At 43.6% G+C, this 27,901-nt stretch overlaps 1 protein-coding gene across 5 annotated transcripts in view; it reads right to left on the bottom strand.

Moving 5' to 3' along the window:
- The window catches only part of TGFBR3 (transforming growth factor beta receptor 3), a 190,857-nt gene that overhangs the window by 63,297 nt on the left and 99,659 nt on the right, over positions 1-27,901 (bottom strand). For all 5 annotated transcript variants that reach the window (XM_019531117.1, XM_019531116.1, XM_019531121.1 and 2 more), the window contains one exon: positions 8,221-8,358. In XM_019531117.1, coding sequence (XP_019386662.1) covers positions 8,221-8,358 — 138 coding nt within the window. The remainder of the gene's footprint in view (positions 1-8,220; positions 8,359-27,901) is intronic.

Genomic DNA, 27,901 nt, shown 5'->3' with positions numbered 1-27,901 from the left:
CGGCTGTGCCGCTGGGCCAGAGGGGACAGAGCCCCTGGGACCCCCGTGCCCACCCCGAGTCATCGTTGCTCTCCAGGGGCACAGGGAGGGAGTGGTGGCTTCTGCTGCTGCACACATCCCAGGAGCACACAGGGGGCATGTGCCTTGGATCTGTGCAGAGCAGGGCAGGCTGTTGCCCCCCATGCCTCCTGGGGTGCAGATAGCAGCAAGGGCCACATCTCCCAGACGATCCATTTGCAGCTCAGTCCCATGCCCTGCTGGCTTTGCAGCACCTGCCCCTCCCCTAGCCCCACTCCCTCCCCACCCCTGCTGCACCAGAAGCCCTCAACCTGGCTGCCATGCAGGCCTGCCACTGCCCTGCATTTGGCAGGGGCTAAGCCCCATTAGCCTTCTACTTCTGTTGCCTATGGTGATGGGACTAGCATTACAACCTGGCCTGATGAAATACCACATGCAAGTTTGGAAAAAAACTGCTGAGTCTGGCAAGATGCAAAATAAACTGGAGGAGAGAGGTTTTTCTTGACAAACTGTAAGGTTGTTTTAATAAACCTGACCCCAAAAAGGAGAATTACTTTGCTTAAAACAGCTGGGTGCAGTTTCTGAGAGTCCTAAAGAAAGAATCTAAGGCTACAGCTACATCTGAGGCCACTAGGGATGCGCCGATAATGAATTTTTTGGCTGATACCAAGAGCTGATTATTAACCAGTCATATTGGCTGATATCAATCTGACAGCCGATATGCAGTCAGGCAGCTTGGAGAGCAGTGTCCAGCCGGTAAGCCTGTGAGGAGGAAGGGGCATGGTGGAGAGAAGGGACAAGGAAGGGGCAGATCAAAGCCCCATGGTGAGAGAGGGAGTGGGGTTAGGGCAGGGGCTGCCCAGCCAGGGTGGTGAATGCAACCCTAGAAGCAGAGTGGAGCCACAGATGGCTCATCTGGTGGGGATGGGGGAGTTGACTTCCATGCCTCCCCTTGGGGTGCGCACAGCAGTGGGGAGGCATGTACTCCCCAGATTTGTTTGCTAGGTAAGGGTGGGTTGCCCTGTGTGAGCTCAGGTCTAGAGGCTATGGCAGCCTCTTCCCAGCAGGGGCTTGTCTAGGGCTGCATTCAGAGTGGGTAGGGGTAGGCAGCAGCAATGGCACAGGGAGGGATGACTATGGGGTGGGCTAAAGCCACCCCAAAATTTGCAGTATCCACCCTTTAGCCACTCCTCCCAGCACTGCCACCCACCCCACTCCCAGCCCTGGCCCAGCGCCCCCTGCCCACACTGGGGAAAGGCTGATGAAGCCCCTGGCCCCAAGCCCACAAACAGGCAGCCCACCCTTGCCCCATGCACAAATCCAGGGGGCACATGCCCCCCATGCCTTCCCCAGGCATGTGCGCAGCAGTGAGAACCTGCACCTCCCTCTCCCCCCCAATGCCCCTCTGTGGTCCCTGGATGAGCTGCCCATGGTTCCACCCCACTCCCAGTGGGGTCATACTCAGCACTCTGGCTAGGCAGCACTTATCCCAGACCCACTCCCTCCCTCACCGTGGGAGCCTCAGTCTACATCCCCACACCCTTTCCATCTCTCATGCCCCTTCCTCCCACAGACTTACTGGATGGACACTGCTCTCCAAGCTGCTTGGCTGTATTCCTAGTTATGTGAATGCTGCAGCTGTGCACATGCACTCAGCATTTACTGGTGACATTATCAGCTACACTGACCAAAAATAACTGATTGCTGATAATCAATTTCCCTTTTATCAGTGCTGATCCAATATGCCACCAATATATCAGTGCACCTCAAGAGGCCACACTGATCAGACTCTTCCAGTCCTGTAGCTTGGCAGCAAAGAGAATGGCATTTCTAAACAGTCCTTCCTGGTCCAAATCCAAATGGATACATCATGAAGTGAAAACTAGTTCCAGATTATAAAAGACCAGATAAATACTTGAGGATGTCCCTCATGTTGCAACATGCAGACATTTCTCCCCAGGCTACATATATATTCTATTATTTCAATTCATCAGTCAGAAACACTGCCCCCCCTCTGCAATTTCTTTGTGAAATAATAGGAAAATGTAAAATCTAGATATTCAAAGAAGCACCAGTAAGGCTATTACCATAAACTGGATTTGTTGTAATTTACAATTTAATATGATTTGGATAATTTATCTGATCCTAAACATTTATTTAGCCAACCATTATTTTACCATACCCACTTCCAAAAATCCTTCCATTGTATTGCCAAGAATTTTAGAGATAGCAAAAGGCACTAGAAGCCTGAGCTCTCCTTGAGGTCCACAGGAGTACAGGCAGTCTTCAACTTACTACATTTCAAGTTACGTTTTGCACTTACAACATTTATAAATTGACACCCTGTTTCAACTTTGACATCAGTTTTGACTTTACAATGCTTGATCTGATGCAACACCATGCCAGCGAACAAGTTCACTGAGTCGCTCATCTCCCTGGAGAACATCTGTCTAAACTTCCTTGGATGCTTTCTTTAAGAAAGCAGACAAGACTCCAGAAAAACCTGCAGCCAAGACTCCTGAGAAGACTCCAGCCAAGAACCCTTCAAAAAGTCCAACCAAGAGTCCTTCAAAAAGTCCAGCAAAGTCACCTCAAAGAAGTCCTTCCAAATCAATGATTGCTATTTAAAATATAAATACATTAATTTAGCTATATTACTCATCTATAATTGATTGAATACAAAATTATGGGGTATTTTTAGTGAAAATAGGGTATCGGGCCTTGGTTCAGGAGCCACTCCCCTTTTTATAACATTGTTTCTTAAGAGAAAATTGGTTCTGAGTTACAACATTTTGACTTAAGATGCAGTTTTCAGGAATCAATCGTGTCGTAAGTCTGAGGACTGCCTGTACAGTAATGCTCCAGTTCTTGGGGGGTTTTTTTGATATCCTAGAAAAACAGTACTTGGTAGGATTGTATGGCAAATTCCACAGATAGTTTGCTAGCATGATAAAGCACTATATGCTAGTGCTTAGTGGGCACTGTTTTTAAATTAGACAAATCCATTTTTTAAAAATTATTTCAAAACTTGGCAGAATGGGAATATTTGCCAAGTGGAAAGGGGCAAATATAGACCTATGGGAGATTGCTTTCAAAGTTGCAGAGAGGAAAAACAAACTCCACACTATCATATACAAACGTAAATGTCTTTTTAAATTACTCTCAGCAATATTTCCTGACACTGAAAATCAGCATTTTACTTGGAATTGTGAAAGATCACCATTTATACATATTTTATCACTAGTTATGCATTTCCTATCCTACCACACACTTCTCCTAGCAGAGTACTCTGTTCACATCTGGGTCTGTTTAACAAGTGATTGGAAACTTAGCCTCCTGATTTCCCGTTAAATATGAGGCACAGGAAAACAAATAGCACTTGTTTTTCAGTGAGTTTTGTCAGTCTTCCAAAATCTAGTGCAAACCATAGAACTGCCTGTGGTTTGGTGGCAGAAACCCAAAATATGTGAAGCATATTTTCTGTCAAATAAAGGGAGTAAACTAACTTTTGGCAGAAATATTAAGAATATAAGTTTTTTTCTTTTTCTTCTTAGAAATGCATAAGTGACTTTTAATTGCTACCTTTATCCTGATACCATTTCTTCACTAAACTAAGCTTTTTTTCTAAAATCTCAGCAATAGCCCAATTTGTTTTAAATTTATTTTTACTGCTTTTGTTTGCTCCTCCATTTTTATTAAGTTGAATCATATGCAAACTTCCATTAAAGTCATTAGGGCTGCTCATGTGACTAAAATTACTCACTTGTATGAGTTATTCCAGGCCCATTTATCCTTATTCAGTAGGACTGCTTGTGCAAGTACTTTTCAGAATACGTGTTAAAGGATTGAGTCTTTAAAAAGCACGTATAAAAATTTACAGATTAGAATAAAGGACACCAGTAGCATTTGTATAATGGCTTTATGAGAAAGAGAGAGTGTCAAAGAGATGAGTCTTGTTTCTTACGTGATCTAGTTCTCATTTCTGGGCTCAGAATTTTCACTTGTCTAGCAAAGATCTTCCTAGGCTTCAAAATGCAAGAGAGCTGCTACTTATAACACAGGCTTTCTCCACCTGTAAAGCCCACCTTTTGGCAGGTCTATAAATCTCATGGCTTTCTGCCAGGATAGTATTTTAACAAAGTACTTCATCTTTTTTTTTTTGTTGTTGGTAAGAGGGTACTTTTGGGTTCTTCTGAAACTTATTCCAAAACAGCAGTATAGGCAAAACATTTTCTATCACTTGGATATTCCTTTGAGAACTGCTTTTTATAAAATTCCCAGGGATTAGAGTCCAACCATTCCAACAATGTGGGAAGATGTTCTTAACTTCTTTATTATCCTCTTCCTCATTATACTAATTTTCTATTAATGTGTGACAGGGGGCCATCTCACCCCACCTGGATCCGTTCTACTCAGGGGGTCTACTCTCCACCATCATACTGAGCTGCCAAGCTCCCTGAGCCCTTTTCCCTCTCGGGTGTGACCCCTTCTAGGACCTTTGGTCACACAGACCCTGGCTGCACCTCGAGGCCAGTTGGAACCCCAGGCCCCTGGTTCTGGGCATCGCTTGTGGTGGGTGCTCTGACCGTTCAACCATTCTGGCCCTAGCCCCAGCACTGACCAGTCAAAGGTTTCTCCAGTCAGGTTAATGAGCCACTTGCCCTCTCTCTCTCATATGGGTCTGCCTTCTCAGGCCCCCTCCACACCCAGCTCACTCAGTCTCTAAGGCTGGCCTACACGCAGTCCTTCAGGCCCACCTATGCGACCCCTACTCTATGCAGCCTTCTCACACACCATCACTGAGTCCACTACTGTGCCCCCTCACTGAGGCTCTCAGCCTGACACCCCTTGGATCTCAGACTTGATGGCATGCCTGTCCCCTCTATGGGCTAACCCACCAGGTTGTGGGGGCTGAGGCTATATGGTGCCCCATCCTCGCCTTTCACTAAGGAGGCACTGGTGTGGCATTTCCTAGGAACCACCCTGCCACAGGCAGCTCCACCACACCATCCCCCCTGGCAGGATGTAGATTTAGGTCATTCCCCAAGACCAGGAGCCTCCTCCATCCTCACAGTTCCTACCCTTAACCACCAGGTGTTCTGGGAGCTGCAGCTCCAGCTGGTGATGTTCTCTCTCTGGCTCCCTGCAGCAACGCTTGCTCAGCAATGAGGGCCTGGGTTTATAGTGAGGCTGCTCAGCCCCATCCTCCAATCCAGGAGCCCCCTTCCAGTCATATGCCTGCCTCATTAAGCTGTGCCACATCGCACCAGCCAGCTGCTCCACAGCCTGTTCAAGCTTCTTACAGTGGCAGGAACCAAAGGTGCTCTGGCAGATAATGAAAATAAAAAGCAATAGCATAGGCACAAGGTATGACACCATACAGCCTCTCTTTCCTACAGTCACATCAGCAAACTACAGTTCTGAACTTTGGTACTCTTGATATTCCAGTCCAGGGATTCTTGAGTAGAGAGCAGGGTAAGTGTGATATGTAAAAATCTACCATCAAGACTAGAATGACTAGACATTTGTAACATAATTGAGGATCTTAACTAACTTCTCCAAGGCAAAGTTACTGCACTATTCCATCCCTAGGTATCACAGAATCTGAAAATATTTAATAGCCCCAAGTGTGCTCATCATCAGCAAAACACTGAACATTTTTTTGGAGAAATTATAGCCATATTTCCTCTACCACCAAACTGACCTACGTGAGCAGTACCTCATTTCTTTTTCTATGAAAATGTTTGAAAATAAGCCTTTCACAATAATTTTCTTTAAAAGGGGGTCAAGTCCACAAGTCATCATGTTCACTTTATTTTCCCCGACTCCTACACAGAAATTGACCAGTTGCCTCTGTGCCCACACAGCTCCAATGGTTAATCTTAGCCTGAATGCTGTTTCTGGAAATAGCCAGTAGAACTACAGGCACAGAGCACACTTTGAAAAAGCCATCCCCCAGGAGGAGTCTCAGTCTTAACTAAACTTTTAGCATGCAAATAAATCATTGGGATTAAATACCAAAATAAAAAGTATATACATAAAACAGAGCAACAGTAAGATAACATGGGCCATCTTACCTTTCTGTACAGCCCTAAGCACTCACCCTAGATACAAAGAACAAGGCAGTACCATCTTCAATACAGCATTTATGTTGACTTCACCTCTTAGGAGTTAGTCTTCCTCCATTCTCTTTACAGTGAAGATACCTATTGGCTCAAATTCTACTTTGGCTTGCTGATAGTGCTCAGTATGCATTTCAGTGATTTAGCCTATATCTTCATTTTAAAATGAATAGGTTATGAAGCCAAAAGAGAGCAGAACCTGATTCTGATTCATACCATGCCCACTATACTCACATGAGAGATCTGCATGTGAGAACAGAAAAAAGTAAGTAGTAAAATGTGGGCAAGAGTTTAGGCTAACTCTGTACAGAAGGTATAGCCCAATCATGATTGTCTTTTTGGTGCCAAAAGTGGGTGGGGTTTGCCATGTTCATCACTTGTCACCCCTGTACTGACCTCTGGAACCAAAAAGGATGGAAAGAGGGAATGGAGTTTCTGACCACCCCCAACTGGGAAGTAATTCTGCAAGGGCCAGCAAGAAAATCAAGCCTGCCAAGCAGATAGCCCTATAACAGCAGAGGTCAGAAATGCTGTGGTGGTATCTGTAGGGCCAGACAATTTCCTTCCTGATTCAAAAGGCTGCTGCTGCTCCTCTAAAGCTTACAGTCAAGTTCACATTTTCAAACCTTTCTTGGGAACCGTGAGTCTGGGAACATGTTTTTGCATAAAAGTTTAGATTCTCAACATCTTCATATGAATCTGGTGATTGAGACTGAGTACATTCCTACTGTGCTTATGCCCTAATTAGGTTTGCCCAAATTTGTGAGCCCCACTGAGCTAACTCCAATATGCCCAACACAAGTGCGTTTAAAACATCAGCACAGTCTTCTCATAGCAAAGTCTCATTTAGCGTCCCAAGTGAATGGAGACTACTATGTGGGGGCTGGGACAGGGACAGCAGCTCTCCTTCCCACCCCAACAATCCAAGCCAAGGGGGTTTGGAGATGTAGGGGCAGAAAAAGAAAACACAAGTGGAAGATAGAAAAGATATATGTTGGGGAGGAGATGCATGTGTGCATGCATGCACACCAGGGAGAAGGGTCAGAATGGAGAAAGTGCTTTCAGGGCAAAGCTAAAGAAAACAGCAGCTCACATTTCACTGAATACTATGGCTACTAGAGTCTTGCACAACAAATGACCAGCTGTGCCCTTTCCTACAGTGGCACAGCTACTTGCTTCCAATGCACTCCTGCCAGCAAGAGTATTTGCCTGAGGAACAATGACCAGAATTTCCCACTGGCCTATGCCCCTTTGTATTGCCCACTAATACCTTAAAAGCAAATTTAAGCTGTCCATAGATATCTTGCAGCTAGAAATAATGTTTAGTTCTGTTATTATAAAAGAAAATAACAAGGCTGTGATTCTAATAAAGCAGACTCATCATTAGACATGATGTCATACATTAAAAATCTAATCCAAACAATCAGTCTGTTTCACTACAAATAGCAAGCTTGAATGTCCTGGCAAACTGCAAAGCTATGATTTGCAAACAGTAGGTAATAATTGGATCTTGCAGCATAACCAGCACTGTAGCCTTTTTCAGAAACATAAATGACTTCACTTTGGTCTTTTCCAACATTTTAATAAAACCTCATATCAGAAATAAACCTTGCATCATATGCATGAGAAGTTCACCTCATATATATTTGTGTTCTGGTGAGAGAACACAGCTAGCCTATACCCATAATACTTCCCATTGCTTTGATGTTTTTAGCATGATAGTACTATCAGGCACTCTAATCAGGACTGGCAATCTGTTATAGGCCACACAGCTTCTCTGACTTGAAGTGCTGCTAGAGTTAATAACTACACAATATGCGGATTCTATAAAAACAGATTTGTTCATGTGTTCACGTGTTTGCGTGCGTGTGTGTGTTTTAATTCACACAACTAGCAACTGGGCACTTTCTCAAACTGCTTTCCCATGTCCCCTAATTTCTCCCCAGGGCCCTATGCCGAAACTTGATCTCCAGTTAACTTTGTTTTAAATATATGCTTACATTTTTTCAAAATGAACACCATTAACCCCACATGCTGTTTTACAGAGCGGTGACGATAGACCAACAAACCGTATACTCACAAAGAAAAATCTTTGGATTCCAGATGCTAGTCTTTCTGGTTTTATCTTCCAGGTCAGGGGCAAGGGAGAGTTAAGAAGGAACACCAGAGGCTTTTGATGAATGTGCACTGATGAAATAGGATTCAAATGCAATGTGACCTGCAGAGAAACAAAAGACATGTGAATACTCCTCTATGAGCATCTAAACCAACATAAACACCACTTGAAGCGCATAAAGGGCATAAAGTGGAATTTGACACTGTTAAAAAGAAGTGACCATAAATATATCACAGTTTTTAGGATTCAGATCTTTAGATTTGGGATTAAGAGTTAGCTTAATTCCAAACTGTCAGTCACCAGAACAAAGATAACAAAGAATGAAATAGTTAACATTTGTGCTGTGTAGTTGCAAAGCGCTGCTGAAGTGTTTAAGAAAACCCTGACAAACACTGATCAAAAAGTATCTTGCAAAAAGGTCAAACCACTCAGTTGAGAGCTAGAGAACAAGGAGATAAACAAAGAATTGCAACCAGCAAATGGAACTCAGATTTCTGTTTTCTAGATGGAAGGCTAGAGATGGGCCTACATCTGGTGATGTTTGTGGGATTTAATCACACTTCAGCAGTTTAAAAAAAACGAACACCGTGTCCAGTAGCATAAGATGACAGTACTACAGCAGCCTGTCCCTTTCCAGGGAAGGCATATAAAGGCATACAAAAATAGAACAGAATAGGATTTTTAGGTTGTATTTACAGGAAATCCTTGCCATTCACGGATTCGCCATTCGTGATTTTGAATATTCAAACTCACCCTCTCCCCATACATGCTCTTGCATGCTCCCACCTCCCCCCACTGCCAGTGTTGGCAGCATCTGCAGGAGTTCCACGCTTGCCACCACCGTGCTCCTGACATATTCGCAGATTTCACCATTCACAGGGATCTCTGGAACATATCCCCCATGAATGGTGAGGGTCTCATGTATACTATTTCCTTCCCAATCCCAGGCCCACTGCTGAGGAAATAAGCCACACCTACTTGCTCCTTGTCAAATCAGCCATCAGTCCTGAGCGCCTCCTGCCCCACAGCACCAGACAGCCTGAGTACAACCATGTGGAGGGTAACACGCATGTCCATTCTATGCCACTGAGACCCCTCCTAGGCTATTGTTATGGTCTTGGGGGCTAGAGACAGACATTCAAAAAGCCAGAGCCTGAACTGATTCAATCTTTGCAGATAAGTCTAACCTGGCTAGGCTGAACCAGTTTGTAACTGGACAGACATTCTCTCTGGACTGAGGAAATTCAGGCACATGCCTGCAGTGGCTCAGGCTAGAAGCCAGGAGGTGCTAAAGTAGCCCTCCTTTCCTTTAAACAGTGATGAGCTGAGGGGGGGCACTCATTAGAGAAGCGTATAAACCTCCACCCTGACTGCACTGTCCCAGGCTTATACCTGCTTGTTGCTCAAGGGGTGGGAGTGCTGCCAGACCCCAGCCCCCTGCAAGCACTCTGAGACAAGGGCGGGGGAGGTGTGCAGTGCATGCATCTGATGATGATACAGAGCTTTTCAATCTCCCTGCTTCTTTATACTGTCTGCAGCAAACTGACAGGTAAGCAAGCCAGCAGGGAGCTGATAACAGTGTTTATCACCCCATCAGCAAAACCTCTCCTGCAAAGCCTCTCTCTGTTAGTTAAAAAACTCTTCTTAAACAACTTACCAGCTAACCTGATTAGCTCCAAAAAGCCCTTCACTGTTCTGCCTGCCAATCCCAGTGAAATGGAAGACGCCCACAGACACGTCTCGCCATTAGTTAGTTTACCACATGACTACGGTTTGTGGGGCTGGGGGCTGTGCTGTGGGAGATGGGAAGGGGGATCCCTGCTTCAGCAGCAAGCAGCGGGGGTAGGGTGGAGCAGGGGGTGATCCAGACAGACCCTGCTGTACCTGTAGTCTCTGCCGGAGCTCTGGCCAGGGAGCAGAGGGGAGGGGCCAGCTCTGCTGTGGAGCAGAGAGCCCTTCCCAGTCCAGAGAGCATGCTGGAATGCTGGGGGACTTTGGTTTATCTTAAACCAGCAAGATGTCTGGGACAGACATTGCATAAACCAGTTTGAATCAAATCAGTTAAGTCTGATTTATCTTATTTATTTTCTGATTTATCTTGCTTATTTTTTAGGTTTCTCTCAAACTGGTTTCAGCCATTTTCAAACTGTTTTATGTGCACAGAACACCGGTTCTGTTACAGGTTTAAACCAGTTTCTGATCACTTAAACCAGTTTATGTGTAATGTCTTTCCCTAGCCAGGGAACCAGAAAGGACCACATGGAAACAGGCATAATAGGTAAGAGTTTTCAGTGATTTCCATAACAAAATAATAGCCATACCCTTACACCTGCAGAGGACAAACCTCTATGATTAACAGACTGGAAAAACAACCAGTATTCAATATTTCTCAGGGAGAAAAACAGCAGCAGTAATTGACTGCTGTCCCAACATACTAGATTTTCCAAAGAACGTTTTAATTTATACCACAACAATGAAAAATACAGTGACTGAAAACAGTGTCTAGTCTAGTTAAGATTTCAAAAACAAAGAAATTATGTCAATTCAGTGCCACTGAACAGGGCACAAAGGGATTAGACAAGTCAAATGTTTTTCAGCTTATGTTTGTCAGACTGAAAGCATTTGAATTAATGCAAATGTTTCTCTCTCCATCTTAACAACTTGAGTCTAATGACTAACAGTTTAACTGGGGACATCTGTGTATGATGTTTTTTCTGTATGCTGTGATGATGATGATGATAGCAGAAGGGAAGATATTCTGATGGCACTACTACTGAAATAGAAAAATATTTGCAAGGCATTTAAACCTTTTTTTCTAGAAAGTAATAGCAAGGAAGTCCAACTGTAATCATGGCAACCTGTTACAATTAGATCCAATACTCCTTTGCTCTTTATCACCAAGCTCTCTGTGAAAGAAATATAGGGTTGATATATTATAGGGAAAGTAGTAAAAATGTTTGTCTCCATTAAGCCAGAAGTCTTGAGCATTCATTGTTTGAAAGACAGCATGATTCAAACCTCAAGCAGATCTGATTCCTCATTTTAGAGTGAACTGAGTGGGCAGAAATAGAATTAATTAGAAGGCAGAGGATAGCAAAGATTTAAGATCCTTTTTGTACAAGACCAGTATAAGAAAATGCAATCAGAAAATGAGAACCAGGATGACTAGCAATCTTTCTGCAGATGTATGGTTCTTGGCTTTTGAATTCATTCATATTTGTAGTAAAACCAGTAGGAATGCAATTGAGATGCATACTATACACATGCTAAGTGTGCAACTTGATTCAAGTGGAAAAGTCTTTGTAAGTAGCTCAGACTTTTCAAGAAGATATAGTTCTCTACAACTCTCACCAAGGAATAAGGGAAAAAAAGTTCACTTTTACTCATGTGGTATTCAGTTTAAAAGAGCATGCTAGTAGCAAATTACAAGAAAAATCTGAAAGAAAATTAGAAGTCTTTGGAAAACTGCAACTGCTCCTATTATTTGTTGCATTTGTCTTTTGCATCAGCAAACTAGTGGACCAGCTGCCAAAAGCGAATAAATTGCTATTACAATAAAACAGAAATTCTCACTGTACAAAGTGATCGGTGAAAGCCAGATCCCAGGATATTGGTATGAGTATTACAAAGGAAAGGGTTTTTTTGTTTTCTTCAGATCTGCATATCTGTTCTAGCCTGTAATCCCCACAATGAAAGTCAAATCTAGGTCATACCCATATGATTGAGGAATAGAATCAAGATGGCTATTTCCATCTACTCAGTACATTGCAAGGAACTGGCAAACTTCATGTAGCTTATCATCATAGCTTTGTGTATAATTGGATATTTACCACATGCAGTTAATTACACCAAGACTTTCCTAAAATCTGCTGTATTTTGTGCTACACTTAAATTATGTTGGTCTCAACTAGATTGCCATAGTGATAAAACTGAAGACTGCTAAAAACACATAGCAGGAAGTATGGGTGACCTCAGTGACATTGCCTACATGTTTTATAGCTTGCTAAGAGTTGACTAATTGATATTATCAGAACCAATCATGAGGGAAGAGCAACAAAATGAAATGATGGAGTGGGAGTGATTGTTGAGCTTGTACTGTGTTAACTGATGCTGGGTTAGTGTCCAAAGCAATTTTTTGATGCCGCCATCTTGGCTCCACAAGATCCTCATGCAAAAACACTGCAAAAAAACAAACAACCCCTGAGTTAGAGGTGAATTCCAAGGTCGGTCTCAAAAGGATAAGTGCAGATGTTTAAAAAGCATCTGCATCTGCATCCTGGTTTAGCTTATCACACTTTACTCAAAGCATGGTGAGTTAAAACAGGAGCCAGCCAAATAGACGTTTGCTGTTTGGTGGAGGGGCTCACAGCTTGTCCATATTGGCTGCTGGGGGTGCTCTCAGTCCTGTCCCGTTCCCCGCCCCCCCAACCAGTGGCTGTCAGTAATGGCTAAAGGAGAAGGAAAGGGACATAATCCCCTGCTGTGAAGGTCCCCCTACAGCTTGCTAGCTGAGGACTAGAGGGGAGGGTGCTCCCCTTACCCCCCAGCCTCTTGAACACACACACAAAACAGCAAGCTTGGGTTTCTGTTGATTAACCTTACATCCCAGGTTTATTTGCCATTTTAAACTCTCTGCTAGTTTAAAATGTTTCCACTAATTCTTGTGATCTTGTCATCACTGCTGTTTAGTAATGAACAGTTTAGGGTATTAAATACATTTCTCTTGCTCTTACTTTGCAAGGGAACTAAGACATGAAACAGGAGGACCCAAGCAATAAGCACAAATATTGTTTACCAAAATTCAAGTTACGTCCTTTGCAAGACTGGTCAGGCAAGCTTGTGTTCACACTTTTATTGAGTTTTTCTTTAGGCTTTGAGTCAAAAAACATATTTAATATCAAATGCCTAAACTGTATAGTCTCAAACAAGAAAAATAATCAAATATTCTAAACTATCTTCACAAAGCAGAGGTATAAACAAGTAGGGGCAAATCTGGCAGGATACTGCAGAAAGCAGGTTTGTTTGTTTTTTGCGGGGGGGGGCAGGTGGGAGAGGGAGGGGAGGGAAGGGAAGAGGGGCGATGCAGGAATCTTTCTTATGCCAGGAACTCAAAAACAGTCCCTGGCTGTTGCTGCTGCCACCACTTCACTTCCTTGAGCTCTTCCGCTTAAAACAGCAGCACCCAGGTATCTGTGCACTGGCTACTGCTACAGTAAAAACAATGCTGTAAGGCTGGTTCTTGCTGTCCAGTCTGGACTCTGTGAGCATACAGGACTATTTTGTCACCTACTTCTCCCTAAGTTAGCATTCAGGGCTGCTGCCCCTCTTGCCATTGTTATGCTACTGTCACATAATGAATATATATGTGATTTTTCTCTGTCTTAGATATATTTTTGGTACCATTTCCACTCAGAAATGACAACCAGTTCCCATAAATGAAAGGCTATTGCCTACATTAAGTTATTTAAATTCATGATTGGTCCCCTCTGACCAATTTTATTTAGAGCAATGCATTAAAATTCTCTTATGGTGAAAAGTTAGGAAATATATTTGAATAGTCGAGACTCAAAAAAATAAATTACTAGCTCCCATCTTCCTATCATTTTTTAATGTAGAATGCTAACTTGATATTAAGGAGGAGTTCCTAGCAGAAATGAATACAATTTATATTCATACAATATAATTCATTAAATGCAAATACAAACTTTTCTACTGAAGACAATTTGCAAGAATTCTTGTTATTTAGAACCTCTGAGATTTGTAAAAGAAGTCAAAGAACCATAAAATTGCTTTGACCAAAGCAGTTTTTGCCAAGTTTTTCTAATGGATCCAGCAAATTCCATCCCTGCAAAAAACAGTACGAGTCCTATGGGCAAAAAGTAATGAAGACAGTTTTGGTTATCTACAAATGAACATATACAATTGTATTCAAAACTAACAGGCCTGGACCACATAATAAAGTACACAGCCCACTTTTGTCTAGATCCTCTGAACAGTTTTGTTTACCAATTAAGTCATGCAAAAAAACAAGATAAATGTTTTGCTAAGAAACAGCCCTTTGTGACTCGACATATCTTAAGAATTCTTGGCTGTTATTCCATTACCGTTCTGTCTATTCATTCATATTTTATAATCCCATTGTTCAATCTAGGTTTTTCCAAAGGTGGAAATGCACATGGATCGACATCCTTCTAGCCACAATGTCCCTTACTGTGCAGGGGAGGAGGTGCTAGATATGGTACTTGACCTATTCCCAAAAGAAAAAGCAGGACAATCCTTTGGAAAAAAGTCACAAGATATCTGCACTGAAAATGATTTTTTCACAAGCAAAAAACCTTTCTTTATGTGAAAATTTGCAAATAGTAATCAAGAACAGCTCAAGCATGTATTGCTACCCTCTTCAAACAGAAAAATACCTCACAACATGAAATTCAGAACTGGCAGCTTCTTAGACTCATGCCTAGAAGAAACAAAGTGAAAGGGAAAATACTTCTCTATTGGCCTTGGTTACAATGTTCCACTAGGCTAGGGACAGAAGTTACACATAAACCGATTTAAGTAATCAGCAACTGGTTTAAAACTGGTTTAAATCAGTAACGTAAGTTCAATGCACAAAAACCAGTTTCAAAATGGCCAAAACTGGTTTGAGATAAACGTGGTTGAATATAGCATCAGACTTAACTGATTGAGCTCAAACTGGTTTATGGAACTTGTGTCCCAGGCGCCTTCCTGGTTTAAGTTAAACCAGAATCCCCCCAGCACGCTCTGCAGTCCTAGGCTAGGCTGTGCTCTCTGCTGCAGTGGAGCAGGGCTGGCCCCATCCCTCCGCTCCCTAGCCAGAGCAGGGGCGGGGGTGTGGCCAGACACGGCATGAGGTCAGGGAACATGATGGGGGCAGCAGCCCCTCTCATGGTTTCCCATAGAACACAAGCCTCTTCCGAGTGTGGGGCTGCGCTGTGGGAGGAATCAGGGTGGGAACAGGGTTGTCAGAGCTGCCACAGACTGTGTGGGGCCCTGGTGCCATCACTTACCCCATGCAGTCTGCAGCAGCTTTGCCCACCCCACTCCCAACCGCAGCACAGTCTTCCCACTGGGAATAGGCTTGTGGTCCTTGGGAAACCATTAAAGGGGCTGCTGCCCCTGCCTCAGTCCCTGCCCCCTCACCACTCCAGCAACAGGGGCATGACCAGAGGCTGGCCAGCAGGGCCCCCTTAGATGAGGGTGTCTGACAGAGAGGGAAGAGAGAAGCTTAATACATTGCTCACCCTGCACAGGGACCAATCAGTGGTGACGGCAGCAGTCACGGGTGGCAGACCCCGGGTGTGGTCTCCCAGGCGCAGAGAGGGTGGTAGGGGTAAAAAACCTCTCCCTGCCCCCTCTGCCTCAGGGGGCCATGCCCTTGCCCCTGCCCCTGCCACTGCTGCAGCAAGGGGGAAGCACCAGGAGGACCCTGGCTCAGGTCTGTGACAATGGGACAGGGAGGTGGGAATTGATCCCCCCCCCCGGCCAGTTCATTTGAGGCTACTGCCGGGCCTGGCCACACCTCCCAGCACAGCTTTTCTGTAGTTGAGCGCTGCTCTAGCACCTCCTGGCATTTGGCCTAAACCACTGTAGGCATATGTCTACATTTCCTGAGTGAAAAGGGAATGTCTATTTACTTGCAAATTGGTTCAATAGAGGCAGGTTAAACTAACTTGCAAAGATTGAATCATTTCAGGCTCCAGCTTTTTGAATGTCTGTCCCTAGCCCCAGGGTGGAATGAATCCTCATGGCCTGTTCTGAGCCTTTACCCAGAGGTACAGCTACTCAGTTTGGTCTCCATATCATTACTGATCAGGTTTCACCTAAAGTTTCAGAGTATCCTGACTGTACAGTTAACTCAGGCGACTGACAGAGCCAGCGACCTCAAAAGTATGAATTCCCATGGAATAGCCCTATCCACCACTACATCCTCACAGTTTCTGTATGCGACCATGTGCATTTGCAGGCCTAGCCCACTGTTATTTGTGCAGAGATGCGCTAGAATCCCTTCCAAGTCAAACATGGGATAGTGCCTAGTATCTTGTAAGCAACTAAAACCAATCAACAGAAAATGTTCTTGATCATGTCAAACCATTAAACCACAATGTTTAAGGAAAAGATTTCTAACTAACAGCAGAAGAGAGCAACTAAATCAAAATAATTTCACTAATTTCACAGAGAAAGCAACACATAATCACGAACAAAAACTACGCAGATATGCTCCGTTGATGAAAGTTTCTCTTCATTATTAATGTGTTTTCAACTTTTTCATGAATACAATTCTAACATGTCTGGCCATTTTAAACAAATGGCCCTTTCAGTAATGCTCAAGTCCTAGATCTTTATATGTCAAACGGTATTGTTCTTTCAGAATATGTTTGCCTGTCTCTTAGCCTCCTTTGACTCATGCCCACCCACTCCTCCCATGTAATACATTTCTAAGCTGAAGAATATTTTAGTTACAATCATAGACAAAAATAATTGTAAACTGATACTAAAATGAATACATTAAGAAAGTTAGCAAATTTATTAAAATTAACTACCCCAACACCAAGGAAATCACTGTGAATGGGAAATGACACGCATAGAAACTGTCAAGTCAGATGATATCATTCAATATCAGTTTTAAAGTCTTTTTTTTAACAAAAATTAAGCCAGGTTAAAAGATACCATGTTTTATAGATGACATAACTATCAAGCACTACTTTGAAAACAGTATCTGTGTGCATGTTTATATATATTAACGCTGTCTATGAAGTCTATATGAAGTTCCTTTAAGACTCCTAAGCAGATATATATTGATATATCTGTATATTTCTCTCTCTATATGGATCTGCTTAGAGATCTTAAAGGAACTTCATATAGACTTCACAGACAGTAGTAATATGCATAAACATGCACACAGATAATGTTTGCTAAGTAATACACACACACACACACACACACACACGTAGTGAGGTTAAGACAGCTGCAAAGGTTTTGGTTTCCCTGGAGATGATAGTTTCATGGAAGGCTGAGTATTACCACAGCAACCAAACTACAAAAACAGACCATGGGCTCCTGCCCCATTATGCTGGTAAAGTAATTTATATTACGTGAAAGGATATGGCACAAATGTTGAAAACAGATCAAAGTACATAACACTGTCAAAGCACCATTTTGCTTTGCTGACTTCAAGGCATCAAATCAAGAGTTTTGTTATGAAAGATGAAAGTCAAGTGCCAAGGATTTGTAAGACTGAATTAACTACTCTAGCATGAAGACCTTGAGATAAATTCATAGCACATTTTCCAAAACAACCACTGCAAATTTGTGCTAACAGACCAGGGCAAAATATGCTGTATTATATCAATTTACACTGCCCATGCTAAGACAGCTGTTCCGCAATGCAGCAAAAAAAGTTAACTCCAAGAGAGCATACCACATCACATGTTCACGTCAGAAACACTGAACACAATGCACTAAAGGAAGACCTATATAAGTTTCATTCATTACTCAATATGAAGTTGATCCTCTGCCATCTACAGATTGGAACTAAATTGCATTTAGACTAGAAATCTGAAAGCTTAACATTTTCTTCACTTTGGTCTATATTTGAATCTTTTTTAGTGAATATTAATTATTATCCATATAATACAAATTATTTATTGTTTTGAAAATTGTGAACAGAAATTGCATGAAAAGGGGACTTTGAGGTCTACTAGCCAATTTAAGAGAGTTAAAAATTTTCTGTCAATTAAGTTTTAAAAAAATTCCAGTTCACTGGCTATAATGGAGTTCTACCAAGGACAAATTTCACATATTGCATACTTCTAGAGTTTTCAACTTTTTTGGGTCAGTATACCCCCCAGTGGCTGGACATGGAGCAGTGTACCCCCAACAGCCGGATGCTGAGAAGGTGGGGAGGGGGGTGGCACACAGTTGAATATGGAGTGGCGCCTGCATGGGATGGTGCATGGTGGCACTCCATCCCCACCCACCTGCACATACCCCCTAGGGCCTTCTCAAGTACCCCTGGAAGTACACATACCCCTGGTTGACAACCCCGGCATACAACATTATTTAAAAACTGTTAGAAGATAGATTGAGTATTTTATCAGGAATTACTTAGTTAACAATTGTTTGGGTTTTAGTCTCCAAGAGAGAATTTATTTTTAGAGGAAAACAAAGACCAAAAAGACCAAAACAAAAAAGAAACAACACAAACAAGACACCCCCCCAAAAAAATCCAAAACAAAACAAACCCCACTCTTCAGACTAGGGTAGTCAAAATGGAACCCATATATTATATCCAGGTTGTCTTTTCAGCCATTGGTTTCTTCAAGTTTATGACTTTTGTCTAAGAATGCCATGTGCCTGTATTCTAAGTGCCCACAGATAATTCCAGTGACAGTGTTTGCATCCAAACTCAAAAAACTGCATGAGCCACGACCCATCTGCATATGAATATATGACATAGGTCTTTTTCACCATTTAAGGTTTTCAAATACAGGTTCTTCATTCTGCTGGCACAAATTGAAAACGTGGCTACATGTGAGATAGGAGTGAGTCTGACCATTCAAATCTGAACAGAAATCTGTCACTGAAAAATATATCTCCATCCTAAAAAAAAAGTTCTACCTAAACAATTCATAAATTTTGAAGAGGTTTTTTATTTAGTTTGAGAAGAAAGCTATTAGACTAACAAAAACAATGATCAGAAATACCATAATGGAGATAATGCAATATTTGAAATGATCTTTCCATTTCTTCAGATAAAGAATTACTTTGACAGAAAGCACTTTAGGTTAGTAATCTTGTTCTATTCATTCTCTTAGCTTTTGGTAGTGGCCTTTAGTTACTTCCCCCTGAAATGGAGGCATGTTTCCTGTTCAAGGTTGGCCAATGCAGGCAAAACATGGTCTCATCTCCTCAACCATCTACAAGACTTGTCTAAAGGAGTGTAAGTAGAAAGCAGACTCTCATTCAAGTTAGTATGGTTATTAATTAACTGCCTGATCCCTGTGCAGGAGGGCACAAGAGTAGTGAGGAAACACTTTATGATTCATGTCTACAGTCACTTCACTGGGGCAATTTGCCCCTGTACCACACATTACAGATTTTGACTGTTTTTACTGCCTGGTAGTACTGGTGGCACTTACTAACTGTAACCATGTGTGCATGTTGTGGTGGGAGAACTTAAGTTTACTTCCAAGACTACATATAATACTCATAAAATCAATTCTAATAAATCATTATAGACATAACCAATTACTAGTTTTGTTAGCTAGATAGCTGACTGCAGTTTGTTTTGGCATGTTTGAGCCCAGTAAGCCAAATCCTTGATATTCTTATCTCTTCAGAAAGAGAGTTAGAGTGACTGAAAGGCAGGTTTTAGCTCTTTTGTAAAACCATGGGAAAGATTCACCCCTGGCATAACTCCAGTAAAGCTGATGGTACTCAGTCAGAGATGAATTTGGTCCCACATGTTTTACCTAATACAAACCTAATGCTGATGCACAACTAGTTGACCCTTATGAGCTATCACCTAGACTGGAGAACTGGGCTTCTTCAAGAAGATGATGAGAGAAGAACACTTTCTCCTTTATTAGGGGTTGTCTTAAATTCATAGTCAACTTGGATTTCAGTAAATTTATTAGTTACAGAGGTAAAATATAAACGTATAGACCAGGCATTAGCATGTGGGGGCTGCTCAGCTTCCCTTTGCCCATCCACAAAGGGAACCTATAACATTCCCTATGTCTATCTACAAACCTGTGGATTACCCTGACACATGGAACTGAAATTTCAACTGGTTCCCAATATCCAAAGACTTGAGTCAGGCTCATGCTGTTGCATGCAGGGTATACAACTAAGGTAATTAGGGAAGATGCACCGGGCATCTGAGCTAGCAACAGGTGCAGACACAGGAAGCATACTTTAACAAGCAGCACAATCCGAGGGGTCGCAAAGCTTCCTACCGTGTGTGGATGACCTCTACCTGACTCAAGAAGTCTATGGGCCAATGAGCAGTAAAGCGCTGTTTGACCTGGTACTGGCTACTGGGGATGACCTAAATCAGCGACCTAGTGAAGCTGGGTGACAGCAACCACGAGCTGATCACCTTCACCATCCACCATAAAGCTAGCAAGTCAGTCAGCAACACTGAAGTCCTTAACTTCAGGAAAGCCAACTCTGACAAACTCAGGAGGCTTGTCAGTGAGGCCCTAAGGGGCAACAACCCCAGGGGGAAAGGAGTTCAGGAAGAGTGGCTGCTTCTCAAGGGAGTTCTATTCCAACTCGGAGGAAAGGCAGCAAGAGGGCAAAGCAGCCCCCCTGGCTCTCTAGGGATCTAGCAGACCTCCTGAGGCTAAAAAGGAAAGCCTACAAAGGACGGAGGACAGGATTCAACTCCAAGGAGGAATATTCTTCACTTGTCCGGTCCTGCAGGGAGCAAACCAGGAAAGCCAAGGCCACAACTGAACTCCAACTAGCTTCAAGCACCAAGGACAATAAAAAGTCCTTTTTTAGACATGTGGGGAGCCAGAGGAAAAGCAAGAGCAACACTGGACCCCTGCTGAACCAGATGGGACAACTGACGCCCAGGAAAAAGCTAACCTATTATATGGGTACTTTGCATCCGTCTTTCATCAGTTCCCATGGGACACCCATGCCCACTACGGGACAGGGAGGTCCGGGTGAGTGAGATCCCCTGCCCTCCATCAATGCTGACCTCGTAAAGGAAACCTTGAGAGGATGGATACCTTCAAGTCAGCTGGCCCTGACAATGTACACCCCAGGCGAGCTGGCAAGCATCATAGCCCAGCCCCTGGCATGGATCTTTGAGAAATTCCAGCGCTCTGGTGAAGTGCCCGAAGACTGGAAGAAGGCCAATGTGGTGCCTGTCTTCAAGAAAGGGAGGAAAGTGGATCCAGCTAACTATAGACCCATCAGCCTGACCTCTATCCCAGGGAAGGTCTTAGAAAAGTTTATTGAAGAGGCCATCCTTAAATGGACTGGCCGACACCAACATCCTGAGGCATAGCCAGCACAGGTTTGTTGCAGGTAGGTCTCGCTTGACCTATCACCTGGACAAGGGAAAAGAGATAGATGTCATATATCTTGACTTCAAAAAAGCCTTCGATCTGGTATCCCATGATCACCTCTTGGCAAAACTGACCAATTGTGGCCTTGGGTCCACCACGATCCGCTGGATGGGAAATTTGCTCTGTGGTTGGACCCAGACGGTGGTAACTGACAAAGTCAATCGTCATGGTGCCCTGTGACCAGTGGGGTCCCCCAAGGCTCTGTCTTTGAACCCATATTGTTCAACATCTTCATTAATGATGTGAATAGTGGAGTCAGAAGTGGACTGGCCAAGTTCACCGATGACACCAAACTCTGGGGCAAATCATCCACACCAGAAGACAGGAGGGCAACCCACGATGACCTGGACAGGGTCAGCAAATGGGTGGACGAGAACCTGATGGTGTTTAACACCGAAAAATGCAAGGTTCTCCACCTTGGGAAGAAAAACCTGCAGCATCCTTATAGGCTCGGCAGTGCTATGCTGGCTGCCACTATGGAAGAAAGAGACTTGGGGATCAGCATTGACCACAAGATGAACATAAGCCTGCAATGCAATGCTGCAGCTAGTTAGCAACCAAAACACTTGCTTGCATCCCTAGATGCTTCTCAAGCAAATCCCAGGATGTCATTCTCTCCTTGTACTCAGCCTTGGTGTGGCCACAGCTGGAGTACTGTGTCCAGTTTTGGGCTCCACAATTCAAAAAGGATGTGGAGAAGCTTGAGAGAGTACAGAGAAGAGCCACGCGCATGATCAGAGGTCAGGAAAACAGACCTTATTGTGACAGGCTGAGAGCCATGGGACTCTTTAGCCTGGAAAAGCGCAGGCTCAGGGGTGATCTGATGGCCACCTACAAGTTTATCGGGGTGACTACCAGTTTCTGGGGGAATGTTTGTTCACCAGAGCGCCCCAAGGGATAACGAGGTCGAACAGTTATAAACTACTGCAAGACCATTTCAGCCTGGACATAAGGAAGAATTTATTTACTGTCCAAGCCCCCAAGGTCTGGAAACCTAGTAAACTGGATGCTTATCTTGCTGGTATCCTATGACCCCAGCTTACATCCTGCCCTTTGGTCGAGGGGGCTGGACTCGATGATCTTCCAAGGTCCCTTCCAGCCCTAACATCTATGAAATCTATGAAAATGAAATTACTAACAGTGCACACATACTCTAAACAGCCTATGCTCTTCTTGGCCTCCAATTAAAAAGTTTCCCTACATAGCTCTGCCAATGCAATTTGCTATCCCAAATTCTGGGCACCTGCTAAGCAGAGGTTGCCAACCATATAGAGTCCTGCCAGGTTATACTATAGGGTTTCTGTGATGTGGACAAGTGTCCAAGAGAGATAAAAGTAACCTTCCAAAGAAGAGATGTAACCAGCTGTGCCATCTGCGTTTTCTAACAGTAGTTAATCTTCCAATGAATCAGAACTTAAAGACATGTGCAGTTTTCTAAACTCCTTGCAATAAGCAGATATCTATACTGCTCACATGCAGTATAACACATCCTCAGGGGAAAATCCTACTTTTACATATTCCATGGGAAAGCTCCTGTTAGTTTTAGATCTACTTGAGTGTGTAGGGCCCAGTCCTGTTGTTTTGACATCACAGGGGATGCCCACAAAAAGCTTACAGCACTGGGCTCGTTTATTTTACTGTCTTTAACAGGTTAGGTGAAAACATTTTAAGTTAGTAGTGTATTTTTTTTCCTGAGTACTGTTCTGTTCTATTCTAGTCTATAATTAAAGGTAGTCTATATTTAAAAGTTTTTCATTAATGAACTACACTGGTACCAGAATTATGTTATTCATATGGGTTTTCTGTATTGCTCATTATATTTCATGTTACAATGGTACCTAGAAGCCTTAAGCTAATTATGGCACCATGCTGGGTGTCAGGGAAACACACAGTGAAAAATAGTTCCCACTTACCAAAAAAACCCTGCAATCTAATGAAGAAAGGCAGAGAAAAGATGAAAGTTATGTTATCCCCATATTACAGAAGGATATTTAATATCTGGCCAGACAAAATGATTTGCCCGTCGTCTTGTGGAAAGTGTATGGAAGAGCCAGAATTTGAATGCAAAGTTCCTGAATCCCAGACTAAGGCCTTGACCACAAAAACATCTCAACTTTTTTAATTAGTGATATATTTTAGCATCTCACTGACATCCATGATACGCGCGGTTTCTTTAGGGCCAAAGCTGTATATGGCCCAAGCACTCAGGGACCAACCCCTTTGAGACCTAAGGATAGAGAAGACCTGATTAAGGAAAGGGGAGCCATCAACGCCTACTGAAAGCCCTTCATTTTGAAGCCCTTCTCTGTTGAGATCCTGTTGTTCATGAGTATTCTCAATTCCATCCCACTACACCCTGTCAAAGACGATTTTAGAACCCCTCCAACCCTTGATGAGGTGAGAAAGGCATCAAGCAGATGAAGAATGGCAAGGCATCTGGAGCAGATGGAATCCCTGTCAAATTTTCAAGCAGGGAAGACAATCTTACATCACAGCTCCATGCCCTCCATCTTAAGGATCTGGGATGAGGAAGAAATCCCAGATGACCTAAGGGATAATACAATTGTGACAATCTTTACGAAAGAAGATAGGTTTGCCTGTGAAAATTACAGAGGGATGCCCTTGCTGTCCACCACAGGAAAGATCATTGTGAGAACCCTCCTGAACCATCTCTCTTTCCATTTGCTGAAGTGTTGCTCCCAGAATTTCAGTGCAGGTTTAGAGCATCAAGAGGTACAACTGACGTGATTTTCACAGCTCACCAGCTGCAGGAAAAATTCTGGGAACAACTTAAAACCTCTTTACATGGCCTTCTTCGACCTCACAAAGGCTCTGTCAACTGAGAAGCACTGTGGAGGATCCTTCTGAGGTATGGATACCCACTGAAATGAATCACCATTCTTTGCCTGCTCCATGATAGCATGCAAGTGGTGGTGCTCATTAACAGATCAATCACAGGTCCCTTTGAGGTTGAGACTGGAATTAAGCAAGGCTACGTCATCACTCCAACACTCTTCTCAATATTCTTTACTGTGATGCTACACCTCACCACCAACAACTTTTCAGTCAGAGTGGTGATAAATTACCAAATGGATGGTAAATTGTTTAACCTCATCTGACTCCAAGCCAAAACCAAGACTACTCGGACCTCAATCATCAAGCTCCAGTACACCGATGATGCTGTAGTGTATGCTCATTCAAAAGCAGATCTTCAGGCAATCGTCAACATCTTTACCAAGGCATACAGGAAAATGGGAGTCACACTTAACACTCAGACGACTGAGGTTCTCTGTCAACAAGTTCTTAATGAGCAGTCCCCAGCTCTGGTAATTCAGATTTACAGTGAGATCCTGGAGAACACTGAGTATTTCCCATACCTCAGAAGCCATGTCTCACAGAAGGCTGACATTGACAAAGAAATCTAACATTGCTTTAAATGTACACATGTAGCCTTGAGATGGCCGAAGAAATAGGTGTTTGAAGATTGAGACATCAGATTAAAAACCAAGCTCATTGTTTATCAAGCAGTTGTGATCCCTACCTTACAGTACAGAGCTAAGACACAGACAACATATAGGAGACACCAAGTCACTGGAGAAGTACCATCAATGCTGCCTGCAGAAGATCCTTTGAATCCAGTGGGAAGACAGATGCACCAATGTTAGCATCCCCTCACAAGCAAACGCCAGGGGTACCAAAGCGACAATCATCTGAAAAGTTCATTGGACCAGCCACGTCATCCAGATGTCCGACTCCAGACTCCCAAAGCAAGTTTCATTCTGCCAGCTTAGACTAACCATATTCTCTGCCCTGCTCTTGAGCAAGTGCTTCAAGGACATCTACAAGACCAACTTGAAAAAATGCAATATCAACAACAACTTGTGGAAGACTCTCTCCCAGGACCACCCCAAATGGAGAGAGAGTCTGCTGCATGGATCTGAGTACTCTGAAAACTCATGATGGCAACAGGAAAGAGAAAACTGGGAGTGACAGAAACAGTATGTCATGAACCGAACCAAGAATCTAGAGCCACCCACCCGCCTGAAAATGAGTTGCAATAGAATCTGCCAATCCCAGACTGACCTTGTCAACCATCTTCAGAATCACAGATAAGACAATCATAGAAGGCAATCATCTCAATTACAAGGAATTCCTGATGATGATATATTTCAAAAAGGGAATAAGTTTTGTCTTTGCTACTTTTAAAAAAATAAGATGAATGGAAAAAAAAAAACCACACAAAAATTCATAATGGAACACTGTTATAAAGATTTTATTGACACATTTTTGAGAGCCCTTGGATATAACGTACTCATGACTACCTCACTCAAGGTGTGCAATCAGATCACACATGACTCCAAATGGGTGAGGTAGCTCATGTTATAGATATGATTCACAAAGGCTCAGTCAAGTGAAGGAAATATAAAAGTTTGGTGTTCTCATTTATGTTGGACATGTGAAACTGAATCCTTATTTTCTGAGCCAGGATAAAGAACAAATGGTAGTATACCATACGAGTCAGAAAAAAATTGAAGACTTACGTGGGAACTTTTAGAGTACTACCAGCTTTAGGAAAAAAACAACAACACTTTGTGAGATTTTGTTTACTTCATTGTTGACATATACTCTGCTGTATGAAAAATAAGGTTTTTGTATCTGTATACATATTTTCATATGGAGTTCAAAAACTAGGAAACCATTTCATCATAGGATTACACATGGCCTCTCTCAGCAAAAATCTGCTACTTACCAAGTAACAGGAAAGATCTTCAGCTAAACAGATTGGCCATTTATAGACATTACATTTTTCTAGGTTTAATCAGGACTATAGATGTAACTGTATAAACACGGATGTCTGTGGTCTGAATTAAAATTAGCTCCACTCCGAATCAACTAATCCTCACTGAATGAGAATTAAAGTTAATGCAGACTAGGGCAGTCAGAATTACACAATGTATACTGTATTAATTAATATGTATACATAGTATGGCTTTTAGGAGAAACAGTCCTTAGGAACTTAGATAAACAGATAAGCATTGCAAATGCAGGCAGTCCTCAGACTTATGACAATTGGTGTCTGAAAACTGCATTTTAAGTGGAAACGTTACATCTCAGAACCAATTTCCCCATAGGAACAATGTTATAAATAGGGGATTACTTCCTTTACCATGCTCGACACAACTGCCTCCAGCTGGTAAGTCTGTTGTTGGGGGGAGGGGAGCAGATCAACACTCCCACAGTGAGGGAAGGACTGGGGCTGGGGCTGCCCAGCTGGGGCAAGAGAGTGCAGGGAAGGGGTGGGTGGCTCCCGCTGCTGCAGGCCACTGGTCCAGGACCTGCTCATTTGGCAGGTCATCCAGCAACTCATACCGCTGCTCCTGCCGCTAGTCCAGGAAGGCATGGGGGGGGGGGGGGCACATGCCCTCAGATATGCTTGGGGTGGGCAGGGTCAGGGCTGTGCTCCAGGCAGGTGGTGGAAGGCACTGGGAGTGGGAGATATGCCCTGCTGCTACTCACCCAGCTGGGGCGGAGCAAAGCTGCTGCGTTGCCTACGGACAAACACAGCTCAGCGGCCAGCGCTGCCCTGGCCTCCCTGTGCCTTCCAGACAAGCTGCAGCTTTGCCCCACCCCACCTCAGCTCAGCAAGTGGCAGCAGGGCATAGGGGGGAAGTGTGCCCCACAAATTGGGGTGGGGCAGGCAGCAGAACAGGGACTATGAGGGGGCTGTAGCCACCCTAAAATTTACCATAGCCCCCACCACCTGCCTGGAGTGCAGCCCCGGCTTTGCCTGCCCCATGCAGATCCAGGGGCACATGCCCCCCCAAGCCCTGCTGTCACTTGCCCAGCCAGGGAGGAGTGGGTCCAGGTGGCGTGGGGAGGCTAGGGTGGCTCCAGGCACTCCGCTCCACTTTTCCCGTGTCAACACAGCATCTCTGCCCGACCCTGGCTGGGTGAGCGGCAGGCATAGCCCTCACTTCCAGTGCCTTTCACTGCCTGCTCAGAGCACAGCCCAGCAAAGCCACGGACCCGTCTGCCCCGCAGAGATCTCGGGGCACATGCCTTCCCCCATGCATACGTTGGCTAGCACTACGGAAGAAAGAGACTTGGGGATCATCTTTGACCACAAGAAGAACATGCGCCTGCAATGCAATGCTGCTGCTACTAAAGCGACCAATACGTTGGCTTGCATCCATAGATGCTTCTCAAGCAAATCCCAGGACGTCATTCTTCCCTTGTACTCGGCCTTGGTGAGGCCGCAGCTAGAGTACTGTGTCCAGTTTTGGGCTCCACAATTCAAAAAGGATGTGGAGAAGCTTGAGACACTCCAGAGAAAAGCCATGCACATGATCAGGTCAGGAAAACAGACCTTACTATGACAGGCTGAGAGCCATGGAGCTCTTTAGCCTGGAAAAGCGCAAACTCAGGAGTGATCTGATGGCCACCTATAAGTTTATCGGGGGAACGTTTGTTCACCACAGCGCCCCAAGGGATGACGAGGTCAAACGGTCATAAACTACTACAAGACTGTTTCAGGCTGG

Source organism: Crocodylus porosus, unplaced genomic scaffold (genome assembly GCF_001723895.1).
Source record: "Crocodylus porosus isolate Cpor-Errol unplaced genomic scaffold, CroPor_comp1, whole genome shotgun sequence".
Classification (NCBI taxonomy): Eukaryota; Metazoa; Chordata; order Crocodylia; family Crocodylidae; genus Crocodylus; species Crocodylus porosus.
This window is presented reverse-complemented; position numbering and strand designations above follow the sequence as displayed.